Source organism: Armigeres subalbatus, chromosome 2, assembly GCF_024139115.2.
Source record: "Armigeres subalbatus isolate Guangzhou_Male chromosome 2, GZ_Asu_2, whole genome shotgun sequence".
Classification (NCBI taxonomy): Eukaryota; Metazoa; Arthropoda; class Insecta; order Diptera; family Culicidae; genus Armigeres; species Armigeres subalbatus.
The window spans coordinates 78,447,818-78,475,339 of record NC_085140.1 but is presented as its reverse complement, the minus strand read 5'-3'; the positions used below and the strand labels follow the sequence as shown (position 1 = coordinate 78,475,339).

General features: G+C 38.1%; 1 protein-coding gene across 4 annotated transcripts in view; it reads right to left on the bottom strand.

Annotated features, from left to right (window-relative positions):
• Positions 1 to 11,906: 11,906 nt before the first annotated feature.
• LOC134209339 (sestrin homolog) overlaps positions 11,907 to 27,522 on the bottom strand; it is a 127,326-nt gene continuing 111,710 nt past the window's right edge. For 3 of the 4 annotated variants that reach the window (XM_062685328.1, XM_062685326.1, XM_062685327.1), the window contains 4 exons: positions 13,635 to 13,817; positions 12,954 to 13,573; positions 12,567 to 12,861; positions 11,907 to 12,503 (listed from right to left, as the gene is read on the bottom strand). In XM_062685328.1, coding sequence (XP_062541312.1) covers positions 12,417 to 12,503; positions 12,567 to 12,861; positions 12,954 to 13,573; positions 13,635 to 13,817 — 1,185 coding nt within the window. In that variant the 3' untranslated portion in view covers positions 11,907 to 12,416. The remainder of the gene's footprint in view (positions 12,504 to 12,566; positions 12,862 to 12,953; positions 13,574 to 13,634; positions 13,818 to 27,522) is intronic. The other variant, XM_062685329.1, reaches the window with a different exon arrangement.

The window sequence follows — 27,522 nt, the reverse complement described above, 5'->3', positions numbered from 1 at the left end:
ATGCAGCCACGACAAGGAAAGAAAAATTATTGATTTTGTCGATGCTGCCAAGTTCGTGGTCTATTCAGGATGCCATTGATGAGTTCAAAACCAATAGAAATACAGTAAAAGAGGCAAAACAATTGAAGAATAACTGTCTTTCAACCAAAAATACTAGGTCTAGTACTGCATTAACAGATGAGACAAAAGAAATAGTAGTTCAATATTTTGAAGATGATGAAGTAAGTCGAGCTATGCCTGGTCAAAAGATTATGTATCAGTAAAAAAGATGGAAAGCGTCAAGCAATCCAAAAACGATTAATGATGACGACTTTGAAAGAAGCGTACACACGCTTCAAGGAAATTCACGATAATATTAAAATAGGTTTTCCCCATTTGCAAGCCTTCGGCCAAGGCAATGTAAGCTTCTTTCCAATTCAGGAACACATAATGTGTGTGTGTGCACAACCCATGAGAATATTAATCTTATTTTACATAGTTTGAAAAGAATCAATTTAACAAAGGATATTAAAATGTTAACTGGTAGTCTTTTGTGTGAAAATACAACATCAAATTGCTATCTACGATCTTGTTCGGATTGTCCAGATTCTTCATCATTGGAAAATACTTTATTCGCTGAATTTGAAGAAAAATATATTGATCAGTTATCATTTGAGCAATGGGTGACCACGGATAGGTGTGACATAGAAACTATTGCAAAACCTGTAGATGAGTTTGTGTCATATTTTTGCTTGAAATTAGAAAGTTTAATCCTCACGATTTCATTAAAACAGAACAATCCAGCTTTTTAAAAATACGAAAAATACATTACAAAATGGTGAATTTTTAGTCATTTGTGATTTTCTGAAAATTACAGCTTTGTATTGCAAGATGAAGTGCAGTCCCATCACTGGAACGTACAACAAGCTACAATTCATCCATTCGTTATTTATTTTAATGGAAGTACGCAAATTGAACACTTAAGTTTTATTATAATTTCCGAAGATTTAAGACACGATTCAGTATCCGTAAACTTGTTCATTGAAAAATGATTAACTTTTAACGCGTTGATAAGCATAAAGAAGTCAAAAGATATATTTCATGTCTGATGGAGCAGTGTCGCAGTACAAAATCGTAAGAATTTTCGAGCCTATGTCAATTTAAATCAATGTATGGAATTGATGCAGAATGGCATTTTTGCTACATCACATGGCAAAGGTCCTTGTGATGCTATTGGAGGAACAATAAAGCGCATGGCCACAAGAGCAAGTTTAGCCAAAGAACGTGAGCATCCAATTAAAACTGCGAAAGAACTTTTGATTGGGCAAATCGTAGAAAAGAAAAAGATTTAACCAAATTATCATTTTGTTTTACTACTACTGAAGAGTACGAAATAAAGGCTTCAGAGCTCAGCGAGCAATTTAATAACGCGAAAACGATCCAAGGAACCCAAAAATTTCACTGTTTCATTCCATTGTCGGAAAATAAAATTAAAGCAAAACTATACTCAAACTGTGCTGATAATAATTCAAAAGTGTTCGATATTTTAAAAATTTGAATAAAAATAAATAAAAAATAAGTATTAATAAACTGTTTTCATGATATCATAACCCATACCAAAATTCAAACCCAAAACTCTTAGAGTTTCTATAACAACATTGTGTAACTGCCACATTTAATTTAATACTTAGGATAATATTAATTCATTTTTATTTATTTATACATATAATATTTATACATATAATATACATAATATCGATGAATACATAAATATGGAATATCATACAAACAACTTGTTTAACTCACGCAAGGCCCTTAACAATAAAATCAGCATCAACTGCGATCCTTGAAAAAAAAAACTACATGGAATTTTTTTTTGTTTACTATATGTGAAAATTGTGAAATGTTTGAAATGTCATAACTTTTTGTTTATTAGTTTACCATCACCAAATTTTTTATGGTAGATAGGTTATATAATGGGCCGTTTGCCCTAGAAAAATTTCGTTCGAAAAAATGTGGGGTTTTGAGATATTTGAGTTTTTTTGACAAAAATGATATTTTTAAAGGCAAAAAAATTTTTTTTTTTGCTGTGCACATTTTCTTAAGAATCACCATTTAGTTGTCTAACTTTGCTGAAAAAATCATAACAATCGAACATTCCGTTTTTGCTGTGCAGCTTTTTAAATATTTTTGAACCATTTTCACATACACCTTTTTGAAAAGTTAGTCGTGACTCAATATGAAGATTTGATATCGAAAAATGACGATTTAGATGAAATTGAAAAACTGTGCAAAGTTTCAACTCAATAGAAAATCATGAATTAAAAATTTTCTTAAATTTTGATGCTGTTGCTTGGAATCGCTCTCTGGTAGATGGAATGATTACCTCGAAACGTGCGCACCATTGATCCCTTCCAACAAACCTCCTGCAGCGCTACGATGCCGAATCCACGGTCCTTGAGCACATCGGCGAGTATGCGTGTGCTCCCGATGAAGTTGCGAGATTTGCAGTTCCACGAACCGAGTTTCCAATCGCAAGTCCCTTTTCGTCGCATTGGTCTTTGCTTATGGTTCCGGTCCGTACTCTCTTGTTGATTGTTCGTTGCTTAAGTTTTTTTTTAAAGGCTGGCTTGCAGGGCCTGACACCAACCCCCCTATTTTTTCGGAGGACAGCCGCCCTTAATATGGAGAACAGATGCTGTTGTGCGCGAACCCTGCCATGGAGAACCGACGCTCAGTAAGATTTGAACCGCCGGAGAGGAGCAAACCCCCCGCCCTACCCTTTCCTGTCAGCATACGACCATAGTTACCACCGGGGTTGGTTACCCGATCTTCCCTAAGGTTGCTCGTATCCCGACGAGCACCACGAGGAGGTATGGATAGGAGTTGCTGGGTAAGAGGCTAAGGACCGCGAGATGGGGTCTATTTTATTTCTTCAGGTACGCGAAGTACCAATGATACGCTTTACCCAGCATTTGTCGTGCCTGAGAAAAGAGCATGTACCACTTTTGAAACCAATTGACAGACCTTCGGTTACCCGTGTCGCCGTGTTGACCCTATAGTAGGGTGGTTCAAAAAATCGATTTTGCTCCACAGTGCTCATCTGATTCTTTACCATGTTCTGAGTGTCCTCTGAAAATTTGAGCTCATTTGGATTAAAACTGATTTAGCACAAGCCGTTTCAAGTTTGCATGCAAATTAGTATGGGGAATTTTATTTTTTCATAATACTGTTCATGACGTTTCCCCATTAAGCGCAGGTTTAAAGAAAACCTACATAGCTACTAATTAGCTATGTAACACGATGACGATGACCAACACTAACGGTTATTGTCTCAAATCGCAATACGTTTCACTTGCTCGAAGTATAGTGCATGGATCTTCTTAATCTATTTTCCGCTTGATAAAAATTATGAATTAACAGCAATTTTACATGTACTGATGGCCCTGTTGTTTCCTTATTTATAGTTATTCCTTTGTTGGCACACACATGAGTTTCTTCCACAGTACCAACAACGATGCGCCCTTATCCGTCTACCAGCTCAACAGAAGCGACGTGAGCAAACGTTGGTGCTGATTTTTTGACCTGCTTCAAGGCAAAATAGATTGTTCTGAGCTCTTGGGTAAACTTCACTGACTGGAAGACTCACTGGCCTATAAATAACAAGTCTCGGGTGTTGTATAAAAGTGACCTTGGTTTAAGACCAAATTCCTAGAATCATTTTCACAGAAATGGCATCATTTTGCTAAGGAATTTCTCTATTATTTCTTTTAAACTATTCCTTTCCGACCAAAAAATACTTCTCAAGACATTTATTCTCACGATGACAAAACATGAATCGTATATAGTGCCACGGATTGTTCTTCTTCTTCTTCTTCTTCTTCAAGTGCTGCATCTTAGCATTATTCTAAGAATGTTTCATTTAGTAATCTCCGATAAACTTTTCAATATGATCAACAAAACGTTTCTTTTTTCAAAACGAAAAATATATGAATAAACATCTCATTCGCTGATATGCCGCCGGTCTACACCAGCATGGTTAGGACTCTGGGCCATAATTCTCCGTTCCGTTCTCTGCTCCTCCGCACAGTAACTTAGTTTGTTGAATGCAATGTAATAGCACGTAATGTTCAACTATCAGTCACTAAATAACAGTATGATGTATATTGGTAGGAGTGTTTTATGATTTTTGTTTTATGTTTTTCAAATCCGTGCAAATGTTAGATAACCGTAGTGGCGACAGTACCCATAGTGGAAGTAAAGCCATTTTCTAGAAGTACACATCTAGAAAAAATGACGATTTTGGCGGGTTTTGTTCTATTAATGTCAGAGCGAATGCCCTTTTACTCAAATTTGGACTGAACTTTTTGATAATAATAATGATTTGACCATAGATGGAGATACAGCGTAGGGAAGGGACGAGCCTGATATTGGACGCATGAACCCCTGCTTATAAGGCAGAAGCGTTTGGTCATGTTTTAAAAAGTTTGATTTTCAAAAAAACAATAACAATAATGATATAATAAGGACATTAATAAAACAAAGTCAGTCAGTCATCGTGATATTTTTGCTCGACAAATTTTGTCGAGCAAATAATAAACAAATAATAAAATGGCTGAATAACAGTCATAAATCTCAACTGAAAGATGGTTCAAGCGATTTAATGCAATCATTTAAAAAAGACTGAATCATTCAGGTGAGGTTAATAACTCTTCAAAAGGGATATAACAAAATAATGGACAACAATTTCAAAGAGTTATTATGTTTGATGATCTACTAATACCCCCGCTATTGGTACCTTTATCGTATTTAGTGTTGTTTTGTAATTCAATTTTATTCTAACATGCTTTTTCTCGCATTTACAAATATAGCATTTAAGGCTTCAGAGAAAGCTAGTGACTGCCCCATCAAAGATTATCTTCAGCTTTTTTCTTCTACACTTGTGCGGTTGTATGTATGTTTGTTTGTATGTTATAAAAAAGAGATTTTTGGCACAAATTACATCACAAACGAATCACATATTTTGTTTGTTTTATGGGTTTTATTTTTTTCGATTCACTGCATTCCACTATCTCACTATGAAATTAGGCTTCGTTTTAGTTATCCGTCATCCTGTCTGTAGGTGTTGGTATATTCTGTCGATATTGGCATTTGGAAGCTAGTTAGATCTAGATTATTATATTGGAATTTGGCTCAAATGTAGTTTTCATAACAATTTGCAATATAAGAGCTATAGGCTTAGAAAAACTATTTTGAAATGATAAGTTTTTTTATCAAAATAACTCGAAGTACGAAGAACTACAATTCTGTATATCTCAAACGTCAAGGGTAGAGATTTATAGATTTACGAAGGCCATATCGAATCTTTTTTATTTTGATTATAATTTGTTATTTAATAGCTATTTCCGGTTGCTCGGGAAACGGGACATACGGAACCTTATTTACATTCCAGTACTTCTTTATACAGATAGAAGTAGGGAGGATAAGACAGATCACTGCAAAAGATTACCAGTTGAAGTTCCATTTTCCATGCTTTTGTCTTTCAATAGAGTATTGTCAACGGTGTTGTTATTGGCTTACTGTTCCAAAAATTTAGATTATCTGCGCGAACAGAATTTGGAACAAGTAACTGAACTGTATTAGATATCATTTATACCCGATGACGGTACACACTTTGTATTATTTCAAAGGAAAATAATTTAGATTCGAAAGTTTTTTTTTATTAGTAGTTATCTTTGTTTTGCATTGAACACAATTGATTTCGTTTCGAAAAAAAAAAACAATTAATACAGGACAGGACATTGAGAGTCCTCCTTTATTTTCTCACGAGTGTCTTAATAATGGACTAGGTTCGACAGGATCGATCTAATATCAAGCATTGTGATCTGCTTACACGTCATACGAATTTGATTGAGATAATATTTTAGAAGATAAATTTCTTATTTATGAGTCGTTGATGGCCAAAAAGGTTCATGATAAAGGTCTACAAATTTGTATCAGAAATTGCGCATAAACCTAGAGTAAAGATTTCAGTACAAATGAACGTCAACTATTTGTCCCCTCAGCCAGATATCTTTGATGATGCCTCATCAGTCTGGTTGATGTCTGGATGAATATGACAAATATTTCACTTTCTAACAAATAGCACATTCACTTCCTCTTCTCCAAGTGCCAGCCACCACCAATTCGGCATGATCCGCCTAGGGTTCTAGGATTCGCAGCACACGTATCAAAACTGAAACTCCATCATTGCGAGAGATGCAAATAGCCATCCAATGCAAGAAGGCGGACAAAGCCCCAGAGATAAGAATGAATATTGGCCAAGATGCTCAAACCTGGCCTCCTGACGTCCGCTCATCTAATGCAAAATACTTTCCGATCAATTGGAAGCAGGATATCTTAATGCACGAAAAAAAAAGATTTAGCAAGGCCCGGTGGTCCTAACCAGAATTCAGGAGAAGGTTGATGCGATCTGAAGCACGCTTTATATCATTCTCAAGCAGGTCAATAAATTCTCAGTGTTTCTTTATTTGATTTTCATGGACTACGAAAAAGGTTTTCAACCGCCTTCATTACAAGAATATGCACCCAACCAGCGACTGTTAGATTTTCTATCAATTTTGTATTGGAACCTATCAAAAATCGGGTAAGAACTGGGCATATATGCGAAATTGTTAGATTCTTATACAAAAATGTAAGCTCACAAATAAATATTGTAAAAAAAGCTTGCAAAATTGTAAGGTCTCATACAATATTTGTATAAGAATCTAGCATATTCGTAGATGATCAGTTCTTCTACAGGCTTTGGTAGGTTCTGATACAGAATTGTTAGAAAATCTAAGAATCAGCGGTTAGGTGTTCGTACACCCAACCAGCGGATGGCAGATTTTAATACAGTTCTGCATAAGAACCTTACAGAAATTGTATAATAATTGGGCATATACAATTTCTGAAGATTCTAATACAATTGTTGTATTGAAATAATACAGATTTGTATTATTTTAATACAATATTTGTATATAAAGCTTACAGAATTGTATATGCCCAGATTTTATACAATAATTGTCAGATTTGTTTTTTTGGTGTAGTGTTTGAAGAAATAAAGGATAAAACCTCATCTAGGCGCAATAGGAGTTCCATCTGTAAGAAGGTGAAAACTTAAAAAGTTTGGCATTGTTCTCATCTAGTTCTGATTTTAGACGTATTTGATGTGCAAAAAACATTCTATGCTACATTGGTTAATGTTTTGTTAGTAAAATTGTACCGTGGGGCATCGAAATCCGTACACTTAAGCGCCTTAGTATATGAAAAAGTCATTAGAAAATAGGGATCGAATGTAAATAAAACGTTTGTCATCGACACAGGAGCATGAAGGCTTTTACTTTTGAAGTGCTTCACATTTACTCATTAAAAACTACGAAAAACATGATAAAATAGTGAATTTAATTAACTACTCGATCCCTTCGATTTGTATTTCGCTTATCTTATGTAATAATTCGCAATTAGCAATTAAAACACAGTTACTTTTGGTGCAATTAAGCTCTACCCGAAAACAAAATGGCGGCACAAACTCCGCGTTTGGTAGGTGGAGATTTGTTTTTGATTTTTGTTGTATTATTATCAAAGCCTTCTTTCCAATTCTATGCCCTAAAAGCTTACTGTCAAGAATCTGAACAGGATAAGATTAATTATTTCTACATTAATTACCATTTACCTCCTTTAATTTATTGATATCTCATGAGGTGGACGGATTTCGGTGCTGTACGGATTTCGGTCCCGCACGGTATAGAAATTCATGTGTGACCAGGGACGGGAACGGTTGACATTTCTTTTTATCATTCAATCTGCCACGAAGTAAAAGAAAAACAAAAACACGGCAGCCGCAGCAGCAGCCACGACCAAGCAGACGACAGTCAGCACATGATTTTATTATTTTCACTCCCCACAATTAATGTTTCTGTACGCTCATTTCACGACGTATGACCGTTTTTTGTGGTAAATGATTATTTCTTTACTCCTTGCTCATTTTAGAGACTAGAACTAATGAATTAGTACCAACGGCTAGCATTCTTTCTAGGCTTTGCGCCACAGGCAATTAAACTCGATTCTGTTTTGTTTGCGCTGCGCACGAACCGAAACAAGAAATCTGCTGACTGCACCGTCGGCTCAACTCTCACGCAGCAGCAGGCAGGAACATACAAACAGTTTGTCTCATTGGTAAAAAATGTCACAATGAGGCGTACATTTTTTTGGAAAACTGTTTCGGTTTGTGCGGTGCGTGGAATTTGACCGGATAAAATGTAAACATTCGCATAATCACAGTGTTTTACTGTACATTTCCCGACACTGTGTGTGACGTGAATGACTTGCGATTCTTCGCTCATGCGAAAAGCATCCGTAAGTAGATGCATGTTCGCATCAACGTCAGTAGGCGACGCTTTGTTCATCACGGCGATAGTGAAGTTAAGGACACTCCTCACGGAATTCAAGTTTCGAAATGTTCGAGTTTTCGGGGGCACACCACTCGATACGGAGGCGGCGCACAACTGTAATTTTTGTTGATTTAGCTTTGCTGCGTCGCAGCATGCGTGAAACAATAAAAATGACAGTTGTGCGTTGCTTCCGTATCGAGTGGTGTGGCTCCGAAAACGCGAGCACTTTGAAACTAGGATTCCGTGAGGAGTGACCTTAAAGTATTTCGATCGTTTTCAAATATTTAATAAGGCTGTCTAATGAGACAGCTCGAACTTACTTGAAATAGCTCGGACTTAAGGCCGGAGCACAATGGATACGTTGCGTTTGCGTTTGCGTTTTGTAATCTGTGTGAAACGTTTAAGCAACCCAGGAAGCATACGGTTTTTGACAGTTGAGAAGTTAACATTTCTTCAAGTATTCCTTCGTGAAATTCACGGGAATCTCTTTGCAAGTTTTCCAGGAATTTCTTCGAAAGCTCCCCAGGAATTTCTTCGGAAGCTCTTCCAGAAATTTCTTCGAAAATTCCTCCAGAAAATCTTCCACTAGTTTTCCAGGAATTCTTCAGTCAGTTCTCCGAAAAGTTCCTCCAGGAATTTCTCCAGAAGTTCCTCCCAAAATTCCTCCAGAAGTTCCTCCAGTTCTGCCACGAATTCCTCCGCAAGTTGCCCCAGGAATTCCTCTGCAAGCTTCCCCAGGAAATCCTCCGAAAGTTCCTCCTGAAATTCCTCCGGGAGTTCTTCCGGTAAATTCTTCAAGAGATTCTTCGGGAGCTCCTCTAGGAATTCCATCGGAAGTTCCAACAAAAAATTATTCGAAATTTTTTCCAGGAATTCCTTCAGAAGCTAGGAATTCTTTTGGAAGTTCCACCCTGAATTCCTCCGGAAGTTCTTCCAGGAGTTCTTCCTTAAGATTCTCTAGAAATGTCTTTAGGGGTTCCCCCACGAATTCCTTTGGAAGTTCCTTCTGGAATGCCTTCGGAAGAGGGAAGGGTTATTTAGCCGAAACCCATTTGGCCGAACGGGTCATCCGGCCGAATAGGTCATTTGGTCGAATATGTAATTTGGCCGAAAAGGCTTTATGGCCGAATAGGACATTTAGCCGAATAAGTAATTTGGCCGAAAAGGTTATTTGGCCGAATAGGACATTTATTCGAATACGACATTTGGCCGAAAAGGTTATTTGACCGAATAGGGCATTTGGCCGAAAAAGACATTTGGCCGGAAAGGACATTTGGCTTTCACTCACCTCTACACACAATCGCAAATTAGGCAACTGTACACGAGCCCTTCCAAAATTTTCAATTTCGATTGTCTGCCGTTTGGCTTCAGTTAGTAACGAATCATGCCAAAAAACAAACAGACAAAATTCATCACCGAAACTTTCCCACAGATAGCAAATGACGCACAGCCGAGTATTTGTTTACATTCGGTTCGTAAACGGATGGAATCGCAATTGAGTGGTGAGTGATGATTCGGCAGAAAGAATCAGGCCGCAAAACGAATCATTGAGTCTAAATTAAATCAATCTTCTGAGTCCAACTCAGTGTTTTCTGCTGCACTCACTACACATTGGTTCATTCTCATCTCTCAATTTCTTTTCGCACTATCTGTGGTTTCATTTATTCGCTGTTGGGTTGAGTAGCATTCATTTTGCAATCGTGTGTTCGCTGGTGGATAGGGATTTTAAATCCGTGTTGTTCGTGTGAGTAAGTGAGTTTTCCCATAGCTGCGAATAGGCTTATTTTCCTGAATTGGTCATTGGGCCGAATAGGTCATTTGGCCGAAGTGAAAAGTGAGACGTATCATTTCTCACTACTTATTTCCCACTTCTCGCTGTGAAAAGTAAGTATTGCGAAGTAAGAAGTGAGACGTCTCATTCGGCTAAATAACCTATTCGGTAAAATGACTTTTTCAGCCAAATGGCTATTCGGCCAAACGACTATTTCAGCCAAATGGCCTATTCGGCTAAATGATTCATTCGGCCAAATGACTTTGGGCCTAATGGTCCGTTCGGCCAAATGGTATATTCGGCCAAACAACTTTCGGCCTAGTGGCCTTCGGCCAAATAGCATTCAGCCAAACGGAGGTTGCCCCATAAATTGCTTCGGAAGTTCGTCCAGGCGTTGCTTCAGAAGTTTATCCAGGAACTCCCCGGAAGTTCTTCCAGGAATTCCTCCGGAAGTTTCCAAGTTCCTTCAAGCATATCTCCATAAGTTCCTCCAGGAATTCCTTTGGAAGCTCTTCCCTGACTCCTCCGAAAGTTTCTTCAGAAATTCCTCAGGAACTTTCGCTGGAAGTTTTCCCATGGGTGGGCCTTTTTACTCTAGATTTTCCGACAACAAAGAGCTGTTAAGCTACTTCGAGTTATGTTCTCAGTGGACGCTCACCAAGCACAAGTTTCTTCGGATCAATGCAAAAGAAAACTAACTTTACTTCCTTTGTGGAGTTGCGGCTTCTGTTGTGAATTGTGATAATTTCGTTTCATTTGACAACAGTAAAAATGTTTGTTGGGAAGTGTTCGTTTATGAATCAAGCGACCTGAGATCTCCTGAATAGATGTTTGAATCTATAGGAAAGTCTTCAAAACAATAGAAATCTCTTGAAGTCTCCAATTTTTTTTATTACATCTAAGGATTAATTTGGAGTAAAAATACTTAATTATTATTTTTTTCTGTTTTTGAGAAATTGGAATAAAAAAAGAATCGAAATACTTACTAGGAAGTGAAAGTTGTTAAGCAAATAAAATAGGTCAGATTGTAGTGGAGCATTTATTTCGAAAGATTTCAGGAGTTTGAAAGAATCAATTGAAACCTGGTAAAGTAAAACTGGGCTTTTTATAAGTGAAGGAGGGACGACAGAGATCAAGTATCACCTGGATCGTCAATGTGTCTAAGCATTCACACAAGGTTGGGGTTTGATAATTTCACGTTCGTTCATAGAAAATTATTTAGATCTGGAATGTTTTCACTTGTTGAAAGACGAGTTAATTGGCATAGTACTAATTCGTTTAAAGACAAATAAAAAGACTATTTTCGAACACATTTTCACATAAGAAATTAATATTTACGAACGAGTTAAAATTCTCTATTGGTGTCGTTAAAAGCTTCATTTCGAACGAAATTTGCAGATATTTACCAAAGTTTTCACTTCGTCACAATTTGGCATCCAATGACTCATATTCTCGGAACAATATAGGTTTTGCACAGCATTATCCGGTGGTATTCAGAGAACGTTCACGTCATAGTTTAAAATAAATATACACAACATTGTAAGAGGGTATCGCTAAATCACTGGCAATTTTGACTTCGTACCTGAGCTGAGATCAATTAAATCGGAACGTGGAACACCATCGAACAAGCCATTCTTCTTCCATCCTAACAACCATTTGGCCAACGCACTGTTCGTTGACTGTTTTTTGCTGTGAATGCAGCGAAATGTCTATTTGTGCGACCATTGTTTCTCGCTGTTGTATCAATTTATGTATTGTATCATTTGTTGTTCCTAGCTACAAATTAAAACAAACAACTAATGTTATAGCTCATCCTAAATAGGGACGTTTTAAAATTACTTCAATGCCCTGAAGCTTTGTCCATTCAAAATCGTCGACGGAGCCTTGTTAGACACGTTACTTCCTTCTTTACTTTTTTTATCTCTACAATTATATCACCAGATGAATATTCCTTCTCTCTTATTACTTGCTCTCCTTTCAGCTCACTCACTCTTATTAATCCCACCTAAGCGTGGCACAATATCTTCTACCATTTGTTGGGACCTCTGAACGACGCTTAGCTTTGTTTACGATTTTTGTGTTGTATAAATTCTGTTTCTTAATTTACTGTTACGTAACAACAATTTATAAAATAATCATATATCAAATTAAATGACTTACAAAAACTGCATATTACAAACAACAATCTCGCCTCGGTCGGGCGTTCAGCCCTGACCACGTTCCTGTTCTCCGCATCATGTCATGTAGCGCGTAATTTCACGTAGTGCGTAAAGCAGCTCCGCCTGGTTGCGTGCCTCCATGATCATCAGATTCACGTGAACCTTCGATTACAAAATATTCATATTAGTCTAGTTTAAGCTCTTTTTGCAAAATTCATAACTCACCTTCTCACTGTGTTGCAGCTCAACCAGCACGCTGTCGTAGTCGGTTTTGGTGATCCGCTCCGGGAAGCAGCAAGCCGTTTTGATGAACATTTTTAGCGCACGATCCAGCAGCTGATTCACTTCGCCATAGTCGTAGTCGTCGTACCGGATGCCATACATGCACTGGATGTAGTTCCAGATGGCGCGGCGAAACTTGGACGTGTCCACGTTGGTCCGCCCGGCGATGGTGTAGTATGTGAGGTTGTATGCAAGTCGAAATTTGTCGTCCAGGTAGACACCAACGTCGTTGTAAAGACTGAAGACAGGAAGAGAAATAAGGTAAGTCGTAAGTGTTCATTAACAATCTAAGTTAACAATAGGATAAGTTAAATTTCAAATGAAGCTCACCTATTGAGAAGCGAAAACCCGTGGTCATCCCACGAGTAGTCCTGTATCCGGAAGGTCTGCGGAATATTCTCCGCACCGCGCCGGGCAAAGTCCTGATATGTGAAGTTCGAGTCATCCACGTAGCGTCCAATCTGTTGGGGCGGTTCCGTCGTTGGGTCCCGTGGAACCACCGCCGGCAGTTCGGCGGCTTGAAGTTCGACGTTCTTGAACCGATTGCTCAGCTCCGTCTCGGTGCACTCCGTGTTGTTTTCCGACAGTTTCTTCATACGCTGCATCAACGCGTCCACGGTGACCTCGGATTGTGGCGGTTTGATTGCTGCAGATATAAAGCATCTACGTTGAACATTATTTCCACCAATGGGCAAAGCGATTCGATAAAGAGCATAATTACCTTCCTGTCCGTTCTGATGAATGTGGAGATTATGATTATGATGTTTATGATTGGTTTCAGTCTTTTGGGGTACAACATTGTTGTTTTCGATCCGTTGACTAGATGCGTTTAATTCCTGAGTTAGACCGCAGGAGAATACGAAAGACGACAGGGAATGAAAGTGGGCCAGCAGGACGATCGCATGCATCACCTCGGAAAGCGACCAACTGTTTTGACCTTTGGTCAAACGCTGTATTATAAGAGAACATGTCTAGTACAAAATAATTTGAAAACTCTAAACTTCGCCTTACCTCTATGTGCTCCTTGTTCAAAAGCCATGGCCTGTGGGCTAGAATCTTATTGATGTCACTTATGGCACGTAATTTGGCGGGGATGCAATCAAGTCCATTCAACCAGTTTCGATCTCCACCCTGCAGGAGGAATTCCTTCTCGTACAGATTAACCAGATAGGTACACTTGTGTCTGGCAGCAGCCTAAAATGAAAAATAAATAAATCAATAGGATTTGAAATGAATTGCAACTATGCTTATCAAGGACGATGACCTGACACAAATAAAATTTTATATCGCAGAGGGGCACGAGCACTAAGTGTGTCTAATGACAAAAATAACGGCTATTTCCAACAGGAAAACCAGGTGAGCAAACAAGATAATAAATTCGTTGTTTACCAGTTGTCTGCTATGCGCAAGAAACAAATCGCCTCGCCTCGACAAATAGAAATAGATATTTCTATTTGTGTGCATCGACTACGATAAATAACGATACTGTGGAGGGTTCTCCAAATCACAGTCAGTTATGGAGGAGGCCTAGGTGAAGCAGTGATACCCATTAGGAACTGATATGAACTGTCTGAATGGTCTCAATGAAAATAAGTTTACCATTTCTTCATGCTATTTGCTACATCGTTATTTATCTTAGACACTTCAATAATTGCAGACCATACAACAAATAACATTGACTACACGTGTCTTCTTGAAGATGATGCACGTACCTTCGAGAAGGCTCGTGTAGTTAATTGGTTAGACGATAAAATTTGTAATTTTCAGATTCTTTGTAATCTTTTATGGAATCTTTCTCTTGAATTTGCCATAACAGTTTATAAACATAGCATCAGCTTAGCGGAATAGGTACTTAAATTGTGCAAAACTCAACTTCGATCATAGAAATAATTATTAGAAGACATTAATTGGAACAAATAAGACAAGTTTATTTGATTCTGACAACTATGTAAAGATGCAATGAGATGCAAAATTATATTTTGGTTAATATAATATCATATATTGACATACGTAATAATTCCACAGGACGGTTGGTGTGTTTGGACCTTCGTAGACATCTTTTTGCAATAATTATGCAAAATGACCTGTAGTGATTAATATGTCAACATCTCATTACAATTTATAGCAAATATCAAAGCAAGTTCTTGGAGCAGGATCAATTCCTTCTGAATATTTTTAAATTCGATTTCTGACAACACTTCAAATAATCGATTATGTATCAATAACGTGGTTAAACGACGTGGTGAAAGCAACAAAAAACCAAATGACAAGCAACTGCTGCTTATGGTCAAAAGTCAATTTTCCGGTCCTCCAATAACAATCGAACAACCAATTGCAGCTCCTGCTCCTTCTTTCATCAACTTTAAAAAGGGGAAACCACAATCACCTTTCGCTAATACTCAGCAGAATCAACAGCAACAGCAGCAGCAACTACAGCAACAAGAATAACCATCAAAACCTGAAGGCTAATTCGAACTACACCCAATGAGGCCACCCATCGTTCGTCTGACGTAGTAATCTACGAAAGGTGACTGGCGGTTTATAAAAGCCAGTTCGGTTAGGTATAACTTGCGTACATGAAATACCAGTCCCCAAATGTATGCATCGATAGAATGACGCCCACCAGCATCGGGATGCTCCTTGCGTCTGAAGGAATACCATCGTCTCCTGAACATCTTCAATTGGGCCAGCCGCAGCAAGCCTTCAATCTTATCGCCAATACGGACTGCCAAAAACTTCTTCAGAATTTAAACAGAGTGTGACGGAAATATACTTCATAAATACATATATCAATTGTCAAGATTTCAATCGCATCCAGATAAAATTAAGAAAATTTATAAAAACATATTAAGCACACCTTTTTCGGCCATTTTGGCTACCGAAACTAGCTGGGATGAAAGCGTATAAGTGGAGAAGCTTTTGGAAGCAGCTTTAATGTATTTCAAAACGACAGAAATTGTTATGAGTACAATTGAAAAACAGATGGAGGAATTCTTGTAGCTATTACTACTACTAAATCATGCATTGCAGGTGAAACACACGTGTTCGCCACAGTTTATTTTCCCCCTGACCATGCTCATAAAAGGACTATGAAAGTTTTATCCAATTTGCTGAACAAATTTTATCACAACTCCCTCCAGAGGAGTACGAATACCAATCAGCAGACTATGGAAGAATTAAACTAATATTGAGTAGTATTAATTAGTAGTCAATTATAAGAAATGAAGGAAATATCGAAACTGCTGCTTAAAATTTTAACGAAACTTTACAACATATATCTAAAGAGAAATTCCATTAAAGAAAATACGATGACAAAGAAATACAAAAAATATCCACATAAAAAAATATTTAAAAAAATCGCAAACAAAAAGCACATAAAATTTACAAGCAAGAAGAGAGTGAAGCAAAATATTTGGAAATGTTTGACCAACTGAATTTTGTCATCAGTAATACATCAGTCCTGTCCGAAGAACTTTTCCAATTATAATCATGTACGTAAAAACAAAATTAAAATCGGACAATTTTCCATCTGTAATGCATCTCGACGGAAATGTTGGGGATAGCTCGGAAAAAACTGCAATTTATTTGCCATTTTTTTCCAAGAAATCTACTACATTTTCGAAAGAACATAGCGACCGCGATTATTTTGCATTTTATCTAGAATTTTTCAAGGATGTTAGTGTAAACCAAACTCAAGTGCAGGAAATTTTCGTCGCTCTAATGAACTTGGATGCTTCAAAGGGACCTGGCCCGGACACGATTCCACCACCATTTCTGAAAAATTTAGCAAAAAAAACTCGCTACTCCACTATTTTGGCTTTTTAATAAATCTGTGGAATCAGAAACCTTCCAAAAAATATAGAAAAGCTCTTTCCTAGTACCAATATTAAAATATTGCCGTAAATCAGACGTACGTAATTATCGTGACATAGCCCTTATCTCTTGCATTCTGAAACTTTTAGACTAATTTTTTGTCAACGAAAAGTTTTTTTTGCAAATTAAAAATAGAATCACTGAAACGCAACACGTCTTTTTTAAAGGTCGCTCGACCTCAACGAATCTGCTTCAATCTCTTTCAGGAAATAAGTGATGAAGTTGACATCAATGTATTCCGCAAGGAAATAGACTGATTCTATATGGTGCAAGAAAAGCCTATTAGAACTGAATGTAAATAAATGCAACCTAATATCATTTAGCAGAAAAGACCAACACCATTTCAATTGCATTAGGAGATAAAAATGTGGACAAATGTGAGGAGTAATTAGATTCTTAGACTCTAAACTTTCTTTCGTAGCCCATTACAACACAATCATTCACAAGGGTAATAACATGCTAAGGTTCTAGGCGTGACCAATATACAATTAAAACACTTTATGTAGCTTATGTTAGATCAATAATGGAATACTGCAGTATGGTATGATCTCCTTTCTTAATCACGCACGAATAGAGATTAGAATATTTACAAAAGTAATTTTACTCTTTGTAAATTAGGCTGGACATCATTTCCACTCCCATCATACAAAATATGCTGCTTTTTTTTTTAATCTCTATTAGTGTGTTTTTTTTTATTATTAACTAAGTTCAACACAGAAATATGCTGCATGCTTATTGACATACAAACATTAAAAGAGCGGCGTGAAATAGCAATTGTTTCATTCGTAAATGATATCGTTTCGCAACGTATTGATTCACATGATCCTTTTCAAAATTAAACTTTTATATTCCTTCAAAGTAACTACGAAATCGTAACTTATTCATATACCTATATACCGCTTGTACCTATCATTATGCCAAATTTGGACCTTTAAATCGAATAATGGACATTTACAACCAAAACTGTGAAACTATTGACTTTACAATGTCTCGGCAGAATCTAAAATTATATTTCAAAACAACTGGATATCGCAACACATAAGGCAACATATTGTAACATTTTTGTAACTGCACTATTAAATCTCAATTTAATTTTTATTATAAATATATGTTATAATTCATAATCTATGTATATATAAAAAATTTTGAAATGGAAAATTGTGTATATTTAATGTACTAGTCTACAACGGTTGACGAAATCAATAAAATAAAAAAACGGCCGACAGTTTATCCCTTGATAAAGGTCCAAATGCACGGGACCGAAACGTCGGGCTATGCCTAACTAGCCGTTCTTAATTAAATTAGACTTAGAAAGCCAATTTCAAAATATCCGTTCTACCAGTTACAGTCTCCTACAATGTATCAATAACAACAACAATTTATAGACTTTCACACATCAGTAAAGCTGAATAAGGTACCCCGGGGCAAGTGGGACCTAAAAAAACGCTAGTTCAGCAAAATTGTTCACGCATACTTAGAAAACAGGTTATTTCAGAACATTAACCACTGATACACCATGATATGCTTCCATTGTTGAAGTGTAGAGGTGTTGGAGGCCTTTTATTCAATTACAAAAATATTGGTAGTGCAAGACATAAATTTACCTTCAGGACCCACTTGCCCCTTCAAACGGGGCAAGTGGGACCTATTCTGTTTTCTACTGTCGAACGAAACTAATTTGAGGAATATAGATAAACTGGTCATATTATTTCTCAGTATTAGTATTTTCAGATCATCGATGGAGATTGGTTGCATGCCGGACTTTATTTTTACAACAAGAAAGGGATTATAATGTTAGCAGATATGAAAACAAGACAACAGCCGATTTACTGTTTATTTTGCTGTTGCCTTGTTTTTCGTAAGCTTACTTTTGTACCAAATGTTTTAGGTGGCAAGTATAAGCAATTTTTATTCACTTTTCGTATGAATAAATATTTCTCTTTTCAGAACACAAATTTACATAAATCAATACTTCAGAAGAAACGTTTCTATTCAGGCGATGCGCAGTGTTTTTAATTTGTAACAGAACAAAATAGCCAATTTATGCGTTAAGCACTTTATTTATCTGAAAATCTGATGCGAAGTTTGAAAATAACAAAACACAAGACACATCCTGTTGACCTATTGTAGAATAAATAGATTATTTGCACTGTAAACAGAAGAATATCGCATAGTTACAGCTATTGCTATTCCTCATGCGGGAGATAATTTTCAGAATGTAAATACACATTTGGTAAATAACTGTACAATATTTTTTAACAACGAAATCAAACTGCATCTGATTCAGATCTATAAGATATATGAATGACGAAGTTATTTTTCACTAGACAACCATCTACAAACAATTAAAATAGCTTTATCAAAAATATTGTTCAAATATGTCCCACTTGCCCCATGTATGTTAAAAGTCAAGGGCAAATAAAAATGGCAGATTTTGGCTTTAATTAAAATTTTTAAATCGTTTTCGATGTCACACAATTATTTAATTGCTCAAAATATTCACTTTCCACATCAATGATTTATTTAGAAACGACTATTTAGTTGGAAATCCATTGAATTAAAATAAAAGTGATAGATTTTTCCGGTAGTTTAAAGTCATGATCAAGCAATAGGATTAGTGTGGTACCTTAAATGGTTTTGATTCCAATTTTTGTGTCGGGTGAACTCGTACATAGTTCTGCTTCATCTTCCTAGAACATTGTTACCATTGAAAACGTTCATGGATTCATCTACAGTTATAGTACCCACTTACCCCGTATTTTCACTTGCCCCGGGGTACCTTAATATATTCCTCAGAGAATCGGTGTGAAAACTGGGTAAGTTTATTTATTTTTGGCTGTGATATGGTGCATTTTAAGATTTATTCAACAAATCCATCACAACAATCCATCAATGCTCTGTAAATGAGACCCAGTAAACCACATATCGTATAACAAACAGCAAATAAAGTCGCATTTGCGTCCATTAAAAATCTAAATCGCACTGCATATCAAACTTTATCAGATTATTGTCGACAAATGTTGTATTGAATGTATCATATACGATAATTTTTACCATAGTGAAAATCAATCGTAATTGTGTGAATAAAAACTCATAATGACTTATATTCCTTGCAATATCCTATATCAGTGCGAATGAATGTCTACGTTAATCGTAATACAATCGAAACCACTTCAGTCTAAATGGCTTGCAGAAGTTTCAAGCAGTTGTAAAGATATAAATTGGGTAGTTTATGTTGGACAAAAATCCAACTCACTTCAAGATGTGCAGCATGGTGCAGTGGTAGAGTATCCGCCTGCAGATCTAAAGATCGCATGTTCAAGACTTGGTGCTGGTAAGATTTTTTTTATTTCTTATATTTTAATGTTTAATCGTAATACTGTTCGTATGATGTCGGGAAAAATCGTGAAATAAAATTCGTGTGTACCTATATCGCCTCCACTTTGGTACGCTTATAGCCAATCTGTGCATTATATACGATTTAGTTGGTTCCTATATAATAACCTATATCAAGAGTTATAGGTACCAAAATGTTGACTGGGGATAGCCCTAGTTCTAGATAGTTCTAGATTAAACAGGGCAACACGCTCCCAGTTTAGACGATATATACGTCAGCATAGCAACAACGATGGACCCTACTTTCTGGAAGGAGATATGAACGAGCGACACAGGATGTGGATAGATTTTGTGCCAAGAGTACCACCGCCGCCAATAGTACCACCCGCTACCCTTATGGGTGATGGAGGACATCAACCTTGGATCTTGTTATTTCAAACAACTTAGTACAGAGGTCAAAGCTGAAATCGCACATCGAACTGTCGTCTGACCATCTGCCTGTAATCTTTATCATCGATGCTGACATTCTATTAGCTCCGACTGGTAAGCTCATCAGCTGTTTCGACAAGGTGAGCTGGAGTACCTTCGCTCGGAAAATAGATCAGGAAACTGATACAAGTCTTCTGAGCAGCCGTGAGTGAAGCAGCAGAGTGAAGTATTCGAAAGTCCGGTTCAACCAGAGGAAGTCATTCAACACCCAGCAGTTTGGTTTCAAACCGGGATACTTAACGGTCCACAAATTCGCTCGCATAAAGCAGAAGACGCAACGCGGATTCCTAATGGGAAATCCATTGGTATGATTCTCCTCGATGTTGAAAAGGCGTATGACTCCGTATGGCAGGACGCCGTGCTGTACAAGCTCTTCCTATCTAATCAGCTTCAGCATGAAGCTTAATCATCAGCTTCAATGTTCTGTTTACTATGTTCTGAAAACTCAGATGTAAATACATACTTTATGTGGACGATTTTGATTTGAAAAATGTATAGGAGGTAACCACTTTCCTTCGATGGGACTTGAACCCACGACCCCCAGTACGCTAGAATGGTACTTTTAGCCGAATAAACTACGAAGGACCTCCGTCGGCCTTCGCAACTATACGGCTACAGAATGCGCCCGAGATTACCCAAATCTTCTTCATTGATGCGAAACGGTTTTAGAATGTTTCGTTTTTGGGAAACATTATTAATTTTCACGTACTTGATTCTCACTTGTTAGTCTATTACCAAAGGCATATATTCTATTACTCAATAATTCCAAGTAGAAACAAAAAGGGGAAAGGGATTTTAATATATTTCTTATTATTTTTCTCGATTTCTCTCTATTAATGGCGCTTTTATATAGCCCAATTAGCCCTCCTTAGGGGCAAGCCAGAGTAAACGGGACGAGCGATGCGACGCGACGCGACTCACTTAAAAGAATAACAATCATTATCAACAGGCTGTCAAATTGCACTGTCGCGTCGCATCGCACGTCGCGTTTACTCTGGCTTCGCCCTTAGCCGTGCGGTATCACGCGCGGCTACACAGCAAGACCAAGCTGAGGGTATCTGGGTTCGATTCCCGGTGCCGGTCTAGGCAATTTTCGGTTTGGAAATTGTATCGACTTCCCTGGGCATAAAAGTATCATCGTGTTAGCCTCATGATATACGAATGCAAAAATGGTAACCTGGCTTAGAAACCTTGCAGTTAAAAATTGTGGAAGTGCCTAATGAACACTATGCTGCGAGGCGGTTCTGTCCCAGTGTGGGGTAATCCCAGAAAAATCAACATATAGTGACATAAATTTCTTAACATGGTCACTCCCAACGTCCGTTCACACTTACTATATCATTTGCTTATGATGATATTGCTAAACTATATTCCTTATCAATAATCCAACTCCTTGACATCCAAGATGGCGTCGGTGAGTTACTGGCCTCTCTTTAAGTAGATGTCATATCCAGGGTTCTTATATCAGAGTTCACTCACTTCGTCAGTAGATGGAAGAGACTAGCGCGGGGGTGAAAAATTCATTTTCAGTGCAAAACATAAACAAACTCGGTGGCTGCCCCATACAAAAATCCAAGATGGCTGAATCATGAAATTGGCATACTGCTACACCTGTTTGTATTCACCTTGGTCATATCATCATTTCGTCCCTTTCTCTTATAGCGGAGAAGATGGGTATGGTCAGCAATGGTAGCCTTCATAATTTATAATTTTCGACCTCCAGCTATGTTGCTATTCATTCGAATTTCCTCGGAAAATTCATTCGAGTTTCCACGGGAAATTCTTTCATTTTTTATAGAAACTCATTCGGATTTCTACGAGAAAGTTATTTAAATTTTCACGGGAAATTCATTTGAGTTTCTTCGAAAAAATCATTCGCGTTCCTCGAACAATTCATTCGTATTTCTTCGGAATATTCAATCGAATTTTCAACAGAAATTCAGTCGAATTTCCTTGGTAAAATTGTTTGGATGTTTACAGAAAATTTATTCGATTTATCTCCGGAAATTCATTCTCATTTTTATGGGAAACTCATTCAAATGTTCACGGAAACTTATTCGATTTTCACGAAAAATTAAATTCATTCAAATTAACATCGGAAAATCATTAAAATTTCCACGATAAAAGCATTTGAATATTCACGGGAAGTTTATTGGAGTTTACGAATTTCTTCGGGAAAATCATAACACAGACAAACAGACGTAACAGCTAGAACAATTTGTTTTAAAATCCATCGCCCAGTAATTTTACCAGCACGCAACGTGCATGTTTTTTTTTTTTCACCATTTCATTTATTAGGTAGGCTCAGTCGTGTGTGACACTTTGTGGAGCTGCAATAATTAAGTATGATATGTTTACAATCAGTATCATCTTATCATTAACAGTTAGTAGGGAAAAGGGACGTAGACCATAATACTCGTGGTGACTCAAGGTTAAAATTACTTAATTCAGGACGGACGGGGTAGGAATATGGGTTTAGGTTATTCCAGCTGCTCATCCGGGCATTTGACGTTGGAAACGGTTTTGCGTGGCGTCGTGCTCGATTTTTGTTCGGCATGGAGCATCTTCCGGATGGCCAGGGCTTTGTGGTACACGGAACAGAAAAACAGAATCGAACGGAGAAAAAAACTGAGAAAGAGAAAAACACGGGCATTAGACTTTGATATCAGCCGAGCGAAGAAAGGCATAGATGGCCTGCATATAATCCACATCGCGATCTCCCAATACACCTCTTACTTCCCTGAAGGGTTGTTTACCTCGGGCCACAAGGGTATCCAATAATTGCTCTCTGAGGCGCCATTTTCCGAGCAGAACCAGACTACGTGATCGATGTCATCGTAACCGGCTCCGCACCTACATAAGTTGCTATCGACAAGGTTTATTCTGTACAGATGTGCGTTTAGTGAATAGTGATTGGACATAAGCCTCGACATCACGCGAATGAAGCCTCGACTCAAGTCCTCACCTCTGAACCACGCTCGCGCAGAAACTTTAGGAACTATAGAAAATAGCCACCGTCCAAGTTCGTTGTGTGACCAATTCATTTGCCAATTTTGAAGAGTACTCTGACGGACTAATGGGAAAAACTCGTTGTTCGAGATTTGTCTATCATAAACTTCACCTTCCTTTGCGCCCACCTTTGCTAGCGTGTCCGCTTTCTCATTGCCATAGATTAGGCAATGGGATGGGACCCATACAAAGGTAATCTTGAATGATCTTTCGACCAAATCACGCATCTGCTCTCTTATTTTTGTAAGAAAGTAAGATGCGTGGTTAACTGGTTTCATCGACCGGAGTGCCTCGATAGAACTAAGACTATCCGAGAAGATGAAATAATGGTCTATGGGCTGATCGGAAATAATCCCCAAAGCGAAGTTAATTGCTGCCAGCTCAGCAACATAAACCGAACACGGTTCCTGAAGTTTTCGGAAGGTGGTTGAATTTACATTGAAGACACCGAAGCCAGTGGATCCGTTGATGCGAGAACCATCAGTGAAATATCTGTTATTGCAATTGACATGTTCATATTTTTCATAAAAATAGGGGAATTGAATGATTTCGAAGATGATCTGGATTTCCATGAATTGCATGTTTCATGGACAGATCGTATTCAATGGAGGAACTGTCGTTGATGAAGTTAACTCCAGGTGGATTATAACATGAAAGACAAAGATCTGTCGATATGTAGTTGAGAAAGACTCTCAGGAATCTTGACTGACGAATCAGTTCAAGGATATTATCGAAATTTTCTAAGACAAGTTTGTTACTTGTCCCACATTTGATCAGTATTCTAAGTGAGAGTTCCCAGTAACGGTGCTTTTAAAGGAGTGACTCCAGCAAGCACCTCCAGGCTCATGTTATGCGTTGAATGCATACAGCCAAGAGCAATACGCAAACAACGATATTGAATTCGTTCCAATTTAATTAGGTGGCAATCAGCTGCTGAGAGGAAGCAGAAAGAGCCGTACTCTAAAACAGAGAGAATAGTCGTTCTATAGAGTTTGATGAGGTCTTCCGGGTGAGCACCCCACCACGTTCCGGATATAGAACGTAGAAAATGTATCCTTTTCCGGCATTTATCTATCAAATAATCAATATGGGTTTTCCAGGTACACTTGGAATCAAACCAGACCCCAAGGTATTTAGAAGATGAAGATTGGTTGATGTCATCATTCAACAGCTTTAGTTTCAGTTGAGCAGGATTCCACTTTCTAGTAAACACAACCAATTGAAATTATTTAAAATAACGGGTAATCCATTACTGTGCAGATTGTCTGACAGTGCTTCTATGGAAACTGAAGCAAAAGCGCCCTTAATATCCAAGAATACTGAAGCCAATTGCTCCTTGTGCGCATAGGCCAGCTGAATATCTGAAGAGAGCAACGCTAGACAATCGTTTGTTCCTTTACCTTTTCGAAAACCAAACTGAGTATTTGAGAGTAATGCATTTTGTTCGACCCAATGGTCGACTCTTGAAAGGATCATTTTTTCCAATAACTTTCTCATGCATGATAGCATGGCAATCGGTCGGTATGAATTGTGATCAGACGCTGGTTTCCCAGGCTTTTGAATAGCTATTACTTTCACCTGTCGCCATTCTGGTGGCACAATGTTGTACTCCATGAAACAGTTGTACAGGTCAAGTAATCGTCCTTTAGCGATATCAGGGAGGTTTTTCAGAAGGTTGAATTTAATGTTATCGCATCCCGGGGAAGAGTTATTCGATGAAAGAAGAGACATGGAAAGTTCCAGCATTGAGAATGGTCCACCCAAAGAACCGGGATCAGTGACTGATTCTCGAAATAGCGGTTCTGCTGGTACGGAATCTGGGCAGACCTTTTTTGCGAAGTTGAATATCCATCGATTGGAGTATTCTTCACTCTCGTTGGTGGAGATACGGTTCCGCATATTGCGGGCCGTTTTCCAAAGTGTTGTCATTGAGGTTTCTCGCGATAGTCCCTCGACAAAACGTCGCCAGTAGCTACGTTTTTTAGCCTTGAGAAGATTTTTGAGCTTTCTTTCAAGCCTCAAATCTTAGTCTGATTAAATAATAATAATAATTCAAGCCTCAAATACTCTTCAAAAAGCTCAAACCTTCCGTGTTTACGAAAAGCCTTGAAGGCATAAGATTTTTCAGAATACAACTTAGTGCATTCATCATCCCGTCCAGGAGTAAACGGTGATCTTATGACTGATATACTTGGAACACGTCGTTTCTGTGCTTCTAGTGCGCATTTATAAATCACTTCGGTAAGGAATCGATATGGTGGAAGAGTTGATTCAACACCAATTTTTACCGCCGATGCAAATTTTTGCGAGTCAATGTTCTTCGTGAGGTCGAAAGGAACATTAACTGGCTCTGATCTTTGATAGCCACTTTTGATTGTAGTGACTATCGGCATGTGGTCACTACCATGGGGATCTTGGATTACCTTCCACGTGCAATCTAATGATAGTGAATTTGAACATAAAGACAGATCAATACGGCTTTGTTGACCATTCGGTCCTATTCGAGTTACTTCACCTGTGTTCAAAATATTCAAGTTGAAATCGTCGCACAAATCATAGAAAATAGGCGCTCTGTTATCGTCTCTAGTTTCGCCCCAAGCAATACCATGTGCATTCATATCACCCAGTATTAAAACTGGGGATGAGAGAAGAGAGACTGCGCTCCAAAGATGCCGACGATTAAGAGAGGCATTTGGAGGAATGTACACTGAAGCTATGCAAAGATCTTTATTCTTTACATTTACTTGACGATTTCTAAACCATTAACAGTCGGAATGGGAATTCTGTAGAAAGTGTGACATTTTTTGATTCCCAAAAGAACGCCACCATAATGATCATTCCGATCTTGGCGAATAATATTAAAATCGTGGAAGTTGATTTCATCTTCAGAAGAAAGCCATGTTTCACAGAGTGCAAATACATCGCAATCGGAGTTGCGAATTAAAAACTTGAACACGTCCAATTTATTTTTCAGACTATGACAGTTCCATTGCAGCACAGTGATTGTATCTTGTATGGCCGTATTATCCATCGAAAGATACAAGTCCTGCAAGAAGAGCCATGAAACAATCAATTGCTTCAGATAACTTTCTACTGTTGGAATAAAGAGGTCAATAATTGGCCTCAATGAATTCGGAATATTGAATAAGTTCAAAATACGATCCACAAGGTCCTTAAAGGATATCAATCCTCGCTTGGACGAGATTATTTTCTTAGAAGTGCGAGTAGCAGTTTTCTGCTCTGAGATATTCCTTGACAGATGTTTCTTTGTAACATCAGTTTTAGGCAATGGCGGGAATGTCTTACTGCAACATGGGTCAAAAGGCGCAGTATAGACTGGCTGCTTCGGAATTTTAAATAATCCCCCATTACCATCAGATTTCGGCAAGCTTCTAGGGATGATTTTTGTTTTCTTACGGCGCAATCCCGGGAAGACAGTTTCTTCCTCTTTTCGGGTACGTGTACCTCCGCAGAATCATCCATATCGGCTACGTCAGAGTCCGATTCGTCAATGGAAATAACATCATAAAAATCACTAACTTGAACGGCAGCTGAAATAGCAGCCGTTGCGTTGGCAGTTGCGGATGTGTCTTGCGACTTTACCATTTCCGCATACGACTGCTTGGAGCGCTGTACCAACGAGCGCTTCACTTTTTGGGTGCGCTTTCTGTACACCGGGCATTCTTGCAAACCATGGGGAGGATCCAAACCACAATAAGCACATTTTGTTGCTTGTTGTTGGCAGGCCTCCTCCCTATGCTTCTCAAAACATTTGCCACAACGGGGCTTGTTGTCGCAAAACTCGGCAGTGTGCCCCAACTGTTTGCAGTTGGTACAATTGAACACCCTTGGCACAAAAAGTCGCACCGGAAATAACATATTTTCAATGTCTACATATTTTGGGAGAATCGAACCGGCGAACGTCACCCGAAGCGAACCTGACTTAGAATACACTTTCTTACCATCTACCATGGCTGCTGAATGCAACTCTTTGCAATCCAGAATATCCACAGTAGATTGCAGGGCGTTCTTAATACGACCTTTTCCTGCAAGTACATCCTTGCAAGTCAGGCTCGCTGCGTTTATCACGCCTTCAATTTCGACCTCTCGCGAGGGCACTCAGTATTGTATGCCTTGTCTTTAGCAATATCATTTGCAATCTGATATGTAGATGCGGTTATGCGTAGTTTGT